General features: G+C 44.7%; 1 protein-coding gene across 1 annotated transcript in view; it reads right to left on the bottom strand.

Annotated features, from left to right (window-relative positions):
• Nucleotides 1–10687: 10687 nt before the first annotated feature.
• LOC310800336 (paired box protein Pax-6-like) overlaps nucleotides 10688–12166 on the bottom strand; it is a gene marked incomplete at both ends in the record, with an annotated part of 94085 nt that continues 92606 nt past the window's right edge. The window contains one exon of the mRNA XM_083662929.1: nucleotides 10688–10773. Coding sequence (XP_083519055.1) covers nucleotides 10688–10773 — 86 coding nt within the window. The remainder of the gene's footprint in view (nucleotides 10774–12166) is intronic.

Raw genomic sequence — 12166 nt, 5'->3', positions numbered from 1 at the left:
TATCTGCTAAAAAGTACACACACACAGAAGAAGAAAAATAAGAAGACTGAATCTGATAAATTGATTAAGCTTTCTTCATAGATCTAGTCTCTTCATTTTGATCTCAAAGTGCACCAGATTGATCATTTTTTACTTTGAAATGTACAAAATCTTCTCCCGGGGGGGCATGCCCCCGGACCGCCCTAGGGGGTCTCCGGTCCACCATAATATATATATATAATATATACATTCTTTGGGGGCTGAGCCCACCCAAAGGTGTCATCCTAAAACCGACCCTGGTAGATAGGAAATCCAGTTTGACCGCTGGGTTAATGCATGTAAGGCAAATGAGTTTGTGGGGATTTCAGATTTCTCAGTTTCATTTTTTTTTTTTTTTTTTACCATTTAAAACAAATTTGTATAGTAGTCGGACACTGTCATATTGTATGCAACTTATTTGAAGATTATTTGTTTTGGGTTGTGTCCCATCTATGGTTGTGTTTTGGAATGATTTCTGAAAAGCGAAACAATAAAATAATTATATAAAAAAAGGCATTTCTACAACAGCATGAGTGAATACTGGATTCTGATTGGCTAGCAACAGTGGTAAATACGCCAACAATCTACAGTTCGGCTCCAACCGCAGTATCACTCCGCTCCCTGATGCTGACTCCGCTCCCTGTGCTGACTCCGCCCACTGTTAGCCTGTCAGTCTGCAAATCTTTAACAAGGAAATGGCCGATCTCTAACAAGGAAATGTCCGATTTCGTAGTAACGTTTGATTTACTGGGTGGATTGAGTTTTGAGCAGTGGTTAGATGAAGATGAAGGTGAAGTGAACAAAGAACGACATGGTGAAATTGGGGAGAGAGAACTGGCTGAGCTTGAGTTGTCACGAGTTCGGACTAGCGGGAGGTCGGACTAGCGGGAGGTCGGACTAGCGCCCGGACCCCGAACCTGGGACTGTCAAACAAACAAACGCCCTCTGCCGTCACCAGATATCAACACACCACCACCAAAACGGGCTGCTTTAGATAACTGTTTAAATTACTGTACTTTTACAGGCAATGTATCAATAACTGTGAATCCCGTTAAGGAATAGGTTAGTTGTTTTTTGGCTTAAAGGCAACTAAATGTTTAGTGCAATCATTGATCTTGTGTATGGAACTATATTCTGTGGCGGAAGGATAAATGTATTCTGAAACCAGTAATGATTATAAATCAATGAATTGGATGTTACAATTGTGTATTTTTTATATTATTTGGTAGCTGTTGTAGAAAACAAATTTACCACTCGAGGTCGGGGTTTGTGGGCACATTTACCACTGGTACAGGGTTTATAGCACTCGGCTTCGCCTCGTGCCACAACCCTGTACCAGTGGTAAATGTGCCCACAACCCCCTCCCTCTCGTGGTAAATTTGTTAAATTCATGTGATTCATGTCATATTCATATTCATGTATGCCACCAGCTGCTCCTCCAGGCACCAGTCCGTTAAGATCCTAAAGTTTCTGGATGACACCACCCTCATAGGGCTCATCTCAGATGGAGACGAGTCTGAATACAGGCAGGAGGCCAACCATCTTTTGACTTGGTGCAGTGAAAACAACCTGGTGCTAAATGCTCAAAAGACAGTGGAGATTAGTGTAGATTGCAGGAGGAACACAGCCCCACCTTCCCCCATCACCAGTCAGTCAACACTGTGGAGTCCTTCCTCTTCCTGGGAACCATCGTCAGCCAGGACCTGAAATGGGAGCTGAACCCCAGAGCTCTCACCAGAAAGGCACAGCAGAGGATGTACTTTGTGTGGCGGCTGAAGAAATTCAAAGTGCCAAAGGCAACGATGGGGCCCTTCCACACCCCCATCGTTGATCACCGTTATCACCGTCTGCAGCGCATCATCTGCTGTGCTGAGGTGATCGGATGCAACCTGCCATCCCTTCAGGACCTGCACACAGCCAGTACGCTGAAGCAGTCTCGTAAGATCATGGCCGACACCCTTCCCCCCCCCACGACCCTGGTCGCAAACTCTTCGAAACACTCCCCCTCGCCAAGAGACAGGTCTGTAAAGACCAGAACCTCTCGCCACAGCTTCTTCCCAGCTGTCATCGGCCTCATCAACAAGGCCCGAAAGCCCCTTCTACCAAGGACCCTACCAACCCCCCATCCCCCCACAAACTCCACTACCCCCCGAACTCAGTTGAATCCCCCCCACTGTCATGAAGCCCCCCTATGAAATGTCACTTTACAGCTACAGCAGCTGGACTACACTCTACTACTTTAAAGTATAGCTGCTTCTCCTAGCAGAACTTCTACAACATTAGATTACTCTACAGATTAGATTACTAATCTGTTACATCTATCTAAGTAATCTAATTACATTAGATTACTTAGATAACTACATCGAGCACCGCTTGGATTGTAATTCCTAATTAATTTAACTTGGACTGTGAATTCATATCTAATGCCTACTCAACACTATTCATGCATGTATATATTGTCTTTGTTTGGCTGGCAATCAAGCTGCTAACAAGATGATGTTACATTAAAGAGTCAAGCAGAGAGTGTGTGCGTGCGTGCATGTGTATGTGTGACACTACTGGCAGGAACTGTTATGACATGCCTATTGCTATAGCAACTCCAGGTGGAGGAGGGAGGGAGGATCTGTCAAGGACCATTTTACACTCCCACAGGGAGTGTACACATACACACACACACACGCGCGCGCGCACGCACACACACACACACACACACACACACACACACACACACACACACACACACACACACACACACACACACACACACACACACACACACACACAGAGTTGTTTACAAGTGTGTGTGTGTGTGTGTGTGTGTGTGTGTGTGTGTGTGTGTGTGTGTGTGGCAGGCTGAAACATGGCAGAGTCTCTTGGGTTTTCACTGTGTCAGTTTGGCCCTAGAAAAACAACTGTCCTCTCTCTCTCAGACACACACACACACACACACACACACACTGCCTGCATGCGAGTGTGTGTGTGTGTGTGTGTGTGTGTGTTTGCATGCATCTGTCATGCTTGCTAATAGGTGAGAAACCGCTTTAAAGCAGTTTGACACCTGCTCATTATGACCCAGTGGTTGTCAGTGTTCCCCTCTGGAGAGCCACTTTGAAAAAGATGTAAACATTCTGGAAAGGAGGAGAAAGGCATCAAACACATGGCGGTTTGCTTTGTCCCTCTTCAACCCTGGTCCCATCTGTCCATGGAGTCAGTCATTCTAGTGGTGGTGGACCGGTTTTCCAAGGCCGCTCAGTTCATCACTCTGGACAAGCGGTCGACTGCATGCAGGAGATGGCAGCGTTGATGGTGGAACACATTTATGTCCTCCCTCGTGATTGTGGTGTCAGAATCAGAATTATTTTATTTGGCCATAGTATGTTTGCACATACACGGAAATTGTCTTTATATTGGTGATATAACTATTACATAATACATGATTTGCAAGTCCTTTGAAGTTCTACTAGGTATGGGTTTATAAAGCGGGAAAGCAGCTCTTCTCAGTTTGAACTGTAAGTCACAGGTCGGCTCTTAGGTTATGACAAAGATGACAAATGGGCAAATGCGGAGAGCCGCTGCTCCTTTGCGTAAAAGGAGCCAGTTGGTAGGGATGCCAACTACTCGCCTCCCTAGGGAGGTTTTCCAGGCACATCCAGCTGGGAGGAGACCCCACGGGCAGACTGAGGGCTAGGTGAGATTATGTCCACACTGGCCTCGTAACACTTCGGGATCCCCCAGATCCCAGGCAGAGCTGGCAAATGTGGCCTGGGAAAGGAAAGTTTTGGGTCCCCTGCTGGGACTGCTACCTCACCTTGGGATCTCACCGGTGTTGCGATCACTGACGCAGGCTCCTTATGAGCCTATGGAGCAAGCAGATTTTAAGTCCCTCTCTCTTAAGACGCTGTTCCTCTTGGCGATGTGCTCAGCGAAAAGAGTAAGTGAGTTACACGCTTTATCTGTGAGTGAGCAGTGTTTGAGGTGGAAGGCTGACGACACTGGGGTGTCACTATGGCCCAATCCCTCGTTCCTCCCCAAGGTCGTGAACTTCCAGACGGTGAACCAAGTGTTGAAATCAGCTCGTTTCAGCCTGGGTCGGCCTCTGCTGTGGGCAACATAGACCTGCAAACATTGTGTCCAGTAAGGGTGTTAAGGGCTTACGTGTAGGGATGGGACTCGTTTTTATTGATATTGATACCATTTTCGAGTCTGCTTAACGAACCGGGTCCTTATCGGGTCCACTATTGATACTTTTCTTTTGTATTATTTGGTGGAAAGACATGATGACAATTTTTTTTTTACAGAACTGTTTTTTGTATTGCTTAACTGTGAGTCTGTGACTGTTTCATTTCTGAACAGAAGGATTAGCCTCACCTCCAATAAACAAAAACTGCTGATGCTGTTGCTGTGCATTTATTTGAAAAGGAATAGGGCCCACATGACATGCAAATAGTGGGTAGGCCCCATTCAAATTATTATGAAATTGATGGTTGTATTTTCATTTAAATATTTGCTTTGATTGAAACAAAAATCTTGGCATTAGTATTTTGTATAGCCTATAACAAGCTGTTAGGAGTTAAACAGGTCATAATTCCCTCTCTCAATTTTATATTGCTGTGAAAACACATTTATTGTGGACTGCAAACTATTTGGGCTTATTATTATTTTTACGGAATACACATTGAATATCCACACTGTGTAGAATAGCCTCTATACCTAATATATACAATCAATGCTCTATACCCACGTTCACCTACAGTATTAGGCTACATTGCCGCTTGCCCTCCTAATGGTGGGACAACGGACAATGCATACCTTGGGTGGATGATGATGATGCTGCGATTGGAGCAGACGGGGTTTCCTTGTGAAGACAGTCAAAGGTGCTGCATTTCGCTTTTATTTGATGGCAAATGTTAATGTGCTTATTCTTGGAGGATGTGTTTCCACCCTTACAAGCAATCAGCGTGTCACAGATTTGGCTAAAGGCTTGTCTTTCATTTTGGTGAAGTGAAGCCAAGCTTTTGAGCGTTTCAGACGTTCAGCCATCCTGTCGCTTCACTTCCTCCTGTGTCTGTGTTCGCAATCGCAACCAAATGAATGATCAAAGGAGAATCACGTGCCTGATGCACGTGATTCAATCCTTAATCGAATTAAAAGTTGTATTACAGTCACTCACGTGCACGACAGGGCAGCACACAGGCTTGACTGAGTCAGTGACAGGGCGCTTCACAGCGAATCCAGCGCACAGATCAGAGAGGGGAAACACTCGGCGCAGCGGACCAGCAGCGCAGCGGCCATTACTCGATAACAGTATCGATAAGGTCGGACCTTATTGATTTTCGGGTTTCGGCTTATCGATACCCGGGTCCTTACGGACCCGGGTATCGAGTCCCATCCCTACTTACGTGGCACACACTCAGTCCCTGAGGCACTCACACTCACAGCTGTTTGTCTGTTACGGGGGTAACAAACTGGGCTTTCCCGTGTCTAAACAACGGTTATCACATTGGGTGGTCGACACAATTTCTCATGCCTATGACGGGCAGGACCTTCCTGTCCCTAGTAATTTGGTGGCACATTCGACTAGGAGTATGGCCACTTCCTGGGCTGCTTTAAGAGGGGTGTCTATTGCAGAGATCTGCGCAGCAGCATCATGGAGTGCTCCATGCACTTTTGCTCAATTTTACAGGGTCAACGTGGCGGCACCGGCACCGTTGGGGGCTGCTGTACCGTCAGCTGCTGGACGGAGAAGTGACTGCGTGGAGTTTTCCGTTCCTGGCGACCCTGATGGTATGAGTCATCCACTGTTAAGACCGTGGTGACGGTCTGAGTGAGGTCGAAATAGATAGTAAGTTATGACTATAACCTTGGATCTATGAGACCAAACGATGACCGTCACCATCTCGGGCTGAGGCGTTCCAGGCAAGAGGAAGTCGGCGCGGACACCTAGGTGTATTTATAGGCTCCGCCTACGGGTCCAGCCTCCTAAGGTCAGTCACATGACTTTGTTGATATAGAATCTCGAGGATAAGTAGAAGGAATGGCATTCCTTCACTGTTAAGACCGTGGTGACGGTCATCGTTCGGCCTCATAGATCCATAGTTATAGTCATAACTTACGTTTTCTTTCAGCCCTTGGTGTTTAGCAGTAGGTGCTGTGCTGCTGCAGTCCGTCCATGTGTGTGTATGTAGGCGCGCCCGTTGTAATGACGCTGCGTCCCAAGCGGGCGGGGTCAGGCGTATTGAAACCCCCCAACCCCCCCCCTTCGGGAAACGAGAGTGAAACTCACCGAGCATCCCCGAGAGTGAAAAGCATCCTAAAAGCGTCCTTTGCGTAGTATGACTGATCCCATGATCCTCACTGACTTTCTGGCGATTTGACCAGGTGCTCCGCACGTGGTAAAAATAAGAAGAAATATGATCACAAAGTTATGAGGCACATAAACACTTCATATGCAAGCATATAACATATAACACTATTTATTAATTGATGCTTGCAGCTTTGATGTACATTTTAATTTCAATTTGGGATGTCGAAGATCGATTAATTAAGTTAAGGATTTGCTTGAACACGTGAAATTGACTCGATCTACTGTCAAACAACGTGTCTCATATTATATTCTAGCTGTCAGTAAATTGTGTATACTTTCAAAGTAACCCACCAGAGGGTGGACCCAGCGCAATATAACTTTGACGAGGCAGCCACCTCAAGGTCTGGAAAGAGAGGAAAAACAAAGACGAGAACAGCAAATCTTGAAAAATAAAGCGGCAAACAGAAATGAGAAAATAATGCCACCTGCAAACACTGTGTACATACAACGCGACAACCACAATGCTCTTCCACTTGAACAGCTTGCCTTTTTATTAACATCATTTACTTTTTATGTTCAATACTTAAGTACATTTAATATCCAAAAATTACTTTTGATACTTAAGTACAGTAAATATCAGATCACTTTTACTCCAGTAATACTAATAGGTGACTTTAACTTTGACCAAAGTCATTTTCTGGTAAGATAGGCCTATCTGTCCTTTTACTCATGTGTGGCTTTCAGCTAATTCACCCCCACTGAGCTTTTCTACTATAACAAAACTGACAAACAATGGTAGCATAGCTGGCATAGTTGTTTCTGAACCACATTGTTTTTTGTCACTCCATTTCAGCTGAAAGCACTAATTTCAGTCAAGCTAAATGTTGGTGATGTAACATTATTGTGTGTGTGTGTGTGTGTGTCTGTGTGTGTGTGTGTGTGTCTCTCTCTCTCTCTGTCAGATTCTCCATGTCTCTCGCTCTCTCTCCCTGCCTCCACCCCCCCTCCTGTGGTAGAGTTAACATGTGGCTCCTGCTGTTTTAATCTTTATTGTCGCCTCTTCAGCTGTGCAAATCCACCTCCATTTTATTAATGACGTTTTTGTCACAGTAATTGTAAGAGCTGTTTCTGTGTGTGTGTGTCTGTGTGTGTGTGTGTGTATGTGTGGGTGTGTGTGTGTGTGTGTGTGTGTGTGTGCGCGTGCGTGTGTGTGTGTGTAGCTCCACTATACACCCCTGATCACTGCCACTCCAGTGTTTCCCCTATGCATTCAGCAGCGGTACACCACCGCAGAAACAACGTTATCTTTATTATGTTTTAATAATGTTAGTAGACTGTATAGGTCCCCACAAAATAAATCGTGCTCGCGCATAATAAATAAATAAATAATATTTAGGCTTATCTTCTGAATTAATACATTTCTCTAATAGACATGGGAATGTAGTGAGCCAAACTCAAAAGGCTGGGCACATGCATGTTTGAATACAAAATTGTCAAAGTTGTTCTCTACATGTGTTGCTGGAGTTGTTGACCTCTTGAATTTATGGAAGAGACAAAACACACTTGAATCAGATTACGGTAGTTTCATCAACAAATGACAAGCTCAACGTTGATCTTGTCTACAGGCAGCAGGAGAGAACATTGAGGGGACAAACATAATGACTTTCAGCAGTCTAAACAGGACCCTAATTGTGTTATTGACAATATTGGCCTAAATGTTGATACTCGACTGTAGTAATTCTCAGGCTGTATGAAGCAATGGAGCTGACTTCAATACAGTGTGCGGACTCTATTTATTTTCTATGTTATTTGCTTTTTGTCCTGCACCTGAGCCCTACAAGCGGATGTGCACGCCCTACCTCTCTCTTCTGTATGAAGCAAACCCACATACTTCTCAGTTAGTGTGTGGTGACACCCTATTTGGTTTGTTAAGTCAGCGTTCAGCTCCTGCTCAAATAAGTCAAGCTCAACTCTTGACTGAGCCCCACATTCTGTCATTCATTCATCCAATAAGCCAGGGACTGAGAGAAACAGACCCCAGGCTGAAGGCTTCCAGGTAGCCGGCCAGCCAGTGGAGAATACTGAGCTGTTGAATGGTCTTCTAGAACCACATTGAAGCTGTATTTAGATCTAGTTGTATTGAGATGTACTGAGCCGTATTAACATGTAGGGATGGTATTCCTGAGACACATTGAGATGCATTGAAGTTGAATTGAGATGTTTGGAGATGTTTGAAGGCATAGTGGAGCTGTATTGAGATGTACTAGAGCACAGATAATTGAAGCTGAGCAGCAGAGAATGTCGTGCATTGTGTCTGAAGGGATTGCCCGTGCTGCAGCAGCACTGCATTGTGGGTAAAGGGATCCTCTGTGGTTTGGTGGCTAAAGGAGATTAGCCACCAGGAGCACTCGAGCTGCCAGAGGGGATGTAAGCTGTTCTGTCTGAGCTTCCAGGCCTAATAGGAGAGCAGAGGGGAGATGAAATGTGTCCTAATGTGTGGCCCAGACCAGTGATTCTCTCTTTTTCACGTCAAGGACCCTAAACTAACACGAATTAGACCATAGACCTGATCTGATCTGATAAGATTTTTGGTGTAGATGTTTTATTACAGAAGGTGTGTATGAAACCCATGACCAAAACAGTCATACATTCTGTCATTGTGTTACTTATGGATAGAAAATTAATTATTCCCCTTTATGGGGACCCCCTGGAACAACCTCAATGACCCCCTGGGGGTCCCTGGACCCCACTTTGAGAACCACTGGACCAGTCCAACCTCCTTACTTAATGAGGAACAGCCTATCCTTATTGTTACGTCACTGTACTTACCATAGGTACTCTCGGAAAATTACTAAAGATGTTTTTATATTCACTTTTTTTTGCCAGGCAGCAGGCTGCCGGCGTACATCTGGCTTTGTCTGAAGGAAGGAAGCTGACTGACAACCCTCAAAGGTCAGAAGGAAGCTGACTTCTTCTTACTGGTATTAAACTTGTTTTCGAGCTACCCACTCAAAATGCCATCTAAATAGTATATAATATCAACTTTAGGACACAGGCTGTTGCTTGTCTTAGCTACTCAGGTCTGCATGAAAACTAGGTAAATAGAAATATTATAGGGCTACATGAGAGTCGGTGGTGTCAGTGAGACAGTAAGAAGTAACAGACGGGGAAAAAAGAAGATTGCCAGCATAAAAAAACAAGTTACTTTTATTATACAGTAGAAACCCTCCCAGATCTCACAAATACTTTACACGTTGACGCAAGAAACATTCATATTGAACACACAATTTATTGTTCACTATCTTTAAACTAATGTACCAAAACACAAGAGTGGTCAGTAACCAGTGAATGTGTGGATTTACGAGCTTTGGAGTTTCAGAGTGAAAAGACGCCCCCTCCCCCGACAGTTTAGGCTACTTCAGTTCAGGATCAGAGCAGTTTGCAGATCATAATCATATCCAAGTCATTTTTACAATGCCAAACATACAGTATCACCAGAGGCAAGGCTGGCACTTTTGGAATCTGCTGATGAAACAAATTCATGGCAGACAGTTCATTTCAAGTTCCATAAAGTTATTCTCTACATGTTCAACTTTGTTGTTTCATTATGTAATCCTTATTACTACATACAAATGGCCAAATGACAAGAGAAAAATACACCATGATATAAATTAACAATAGTTCTTCCCACAGAATGTTTCAATGTGCATTGAACAAGTTAGTCTCTGTGGTCCAATCAAAGTTCATCAGTCTCTGTGGTCCAATTAAAGATCAGTGCCAGAGGACATCAACCTTCCTGAGGGTGGTACTCATCTGTCCTTCCTTCCATCAGTTAGTGTAACCAGAGCTCCACATCTGTCAGCAATGAGTGGTCAAGTTTTCCTTTTGGACTACCCTCTGAAGAAACCTCTTGAGAGGATTACAATTCTGTTCAAATTAAACTCTAAAATAAAGGAGACTCCCAGAAAATAATGGAGGGTTTGGCAGCCAATATAACATATATAAATTCTGATTTACCAGCCCACTGGCTTGTGGGGTGGCAGTTTTCCTTGCTGACAAGTGCTTTTTCATCTGGACTAGTGCACAAGTGTCCTTGGATCTGATGGAGATGGATTGGAGAGAGATCTCACTCAACTTAAACGTGCAATGTTACTGTTGGTGTACTGCAATGTTCAAATCCTTAAACAGGAAAAGTATCCAAAATATTTTTGCCCTGCTTGTCTCAAGAATTTTTCTTGAAAGTTGTTCTGGACAATCAAAACCTTATATTTTTTTTTTAAAGTCCCTGTTTATCTATTTAGGGCTGTGCCGTCTGTTTCAGCAAGTTAGCAGTTCTATTTGACATTCAAGATGTTCTGTTTGATGTCACTGTAGGTGTGGCCAATACTGTGACATGTCCGCTTCACTTCCTGGGACTTGGACTGGAACTGAAACCCCAGGGGAGATCAGACCTGACACAAGAAACACAGAGCACCCATTAGAATACATTTACTAAACAGCCATGACTTACGGAGTGACACAATGGACAACAATGGCAAAATGGCCTGCATTTGTATAGCGCTTTTATCCAAAGTGCTTTAGAATCATTCACCCATTCACACAGACATTCATACACCAATGGGGCAAGCTACCACGCAGGGTGCTGACACACCATTGGGAGCAATTTAGGGTTCAGTATCTTGTTCAAGGACACTTCCGACTTGCAGACTGGAGGAGCTGGGGATCGAACTACCAACCTCTTTTATCCATAGCGATTAATGGACGAGCCGCTCTACCTCTTGAGCTATAGCTGCCCCGATGCTGCGTTCCATTTGCACGGGGATTTCCCAGTTCACAAACGGGAGCATCACCTGAAGTTGTGGGTTTCCTACTCTGAAACTCACCGGAATCTCACCAATCCCGACCTCAAAATCCAGGATGGCAGCTCCCACACCAACAGTAGTGAAAGCTTTAGTAAATTATTATTATTATTAGCACTTCTGTCTTATTTGTGTCTCATTAAATCAGTCATACTGTCTAACTTCTATCTGTGGACATGTTGTTACGGTGTTTGTATTCACAAAACACTGCAAAATGCATTGTTATCAAAAGTTATTGCTATTGTAACAATTAACAAATTAACTTTTTGATTCACCGGCCAAGTGTCCAGTAGATGGAAAAAATCCACTCACCAAGCACGTATCACATACTGTATATCAAATCGGCAATACGTCATTTCGTACGCGGCTCATGATCTCGCCCCCAAAACACAAGCACTCGCCCTTGAGTTCAATGTAAAATAGCAGTACCAAATATATATATATATATATATACTCAACGCGTTCTACGCTAGGTTTGACCCGTCTGCCAGAGCGCCCACCCCCCAACACACCACCTCTCTCCCCCACCTCTCCCCCCCACCTCTCCTCCCCCTCTCCGCCACCAACAGGAGCACAGTGGATGCAGTAGCACATGTACTCCACACCGCCCTCTCTCACCTGGAGGGGAAGGACACCTATGTGAGAATGCTGTTTGTGGACTACAGCTCAGCATTCAACACCATAGTACCCTCCAGGCTGGTAAGCAAGATCAAGGATCTGGGACTAAACACAGCAATGTGTGACTGGATCCTGGACTTTCTGACAGACCGCCACCAGGTGGTGAGAGTGGGCAACCTCACCTCCTCCCCACTGACCATCAGCATAGGAGCGGCCCAGGGATGTGTCTCCAGCCCCTTCTGGTACGACCCATACGCCCACGACTGCGTGGCGACTCAAACCTCGAACACCATCGTGAAGTTTGCAGACGACACAGCAGTCATGGGGCTGATCTCCAGGAGCGACGAGATGGCCTAGAGAGAGGAGG

This window comes from Poromitra crassiceps (genome assembly GCF_964638095.1).
Source record: "Poromitra crassiceps genome assembly, chromosome: 30".
In the NCBI taxonomy this organism is placed as follows: Eukaryota; Metazoa; Chordata; class Actinopteri; order Beryciformes; family Melamphaidae; genus Poromitra; species Poromitra crassiceps.
This window is presented reverse-complemented; position numbering and strand designations above follow the sequence as displayed.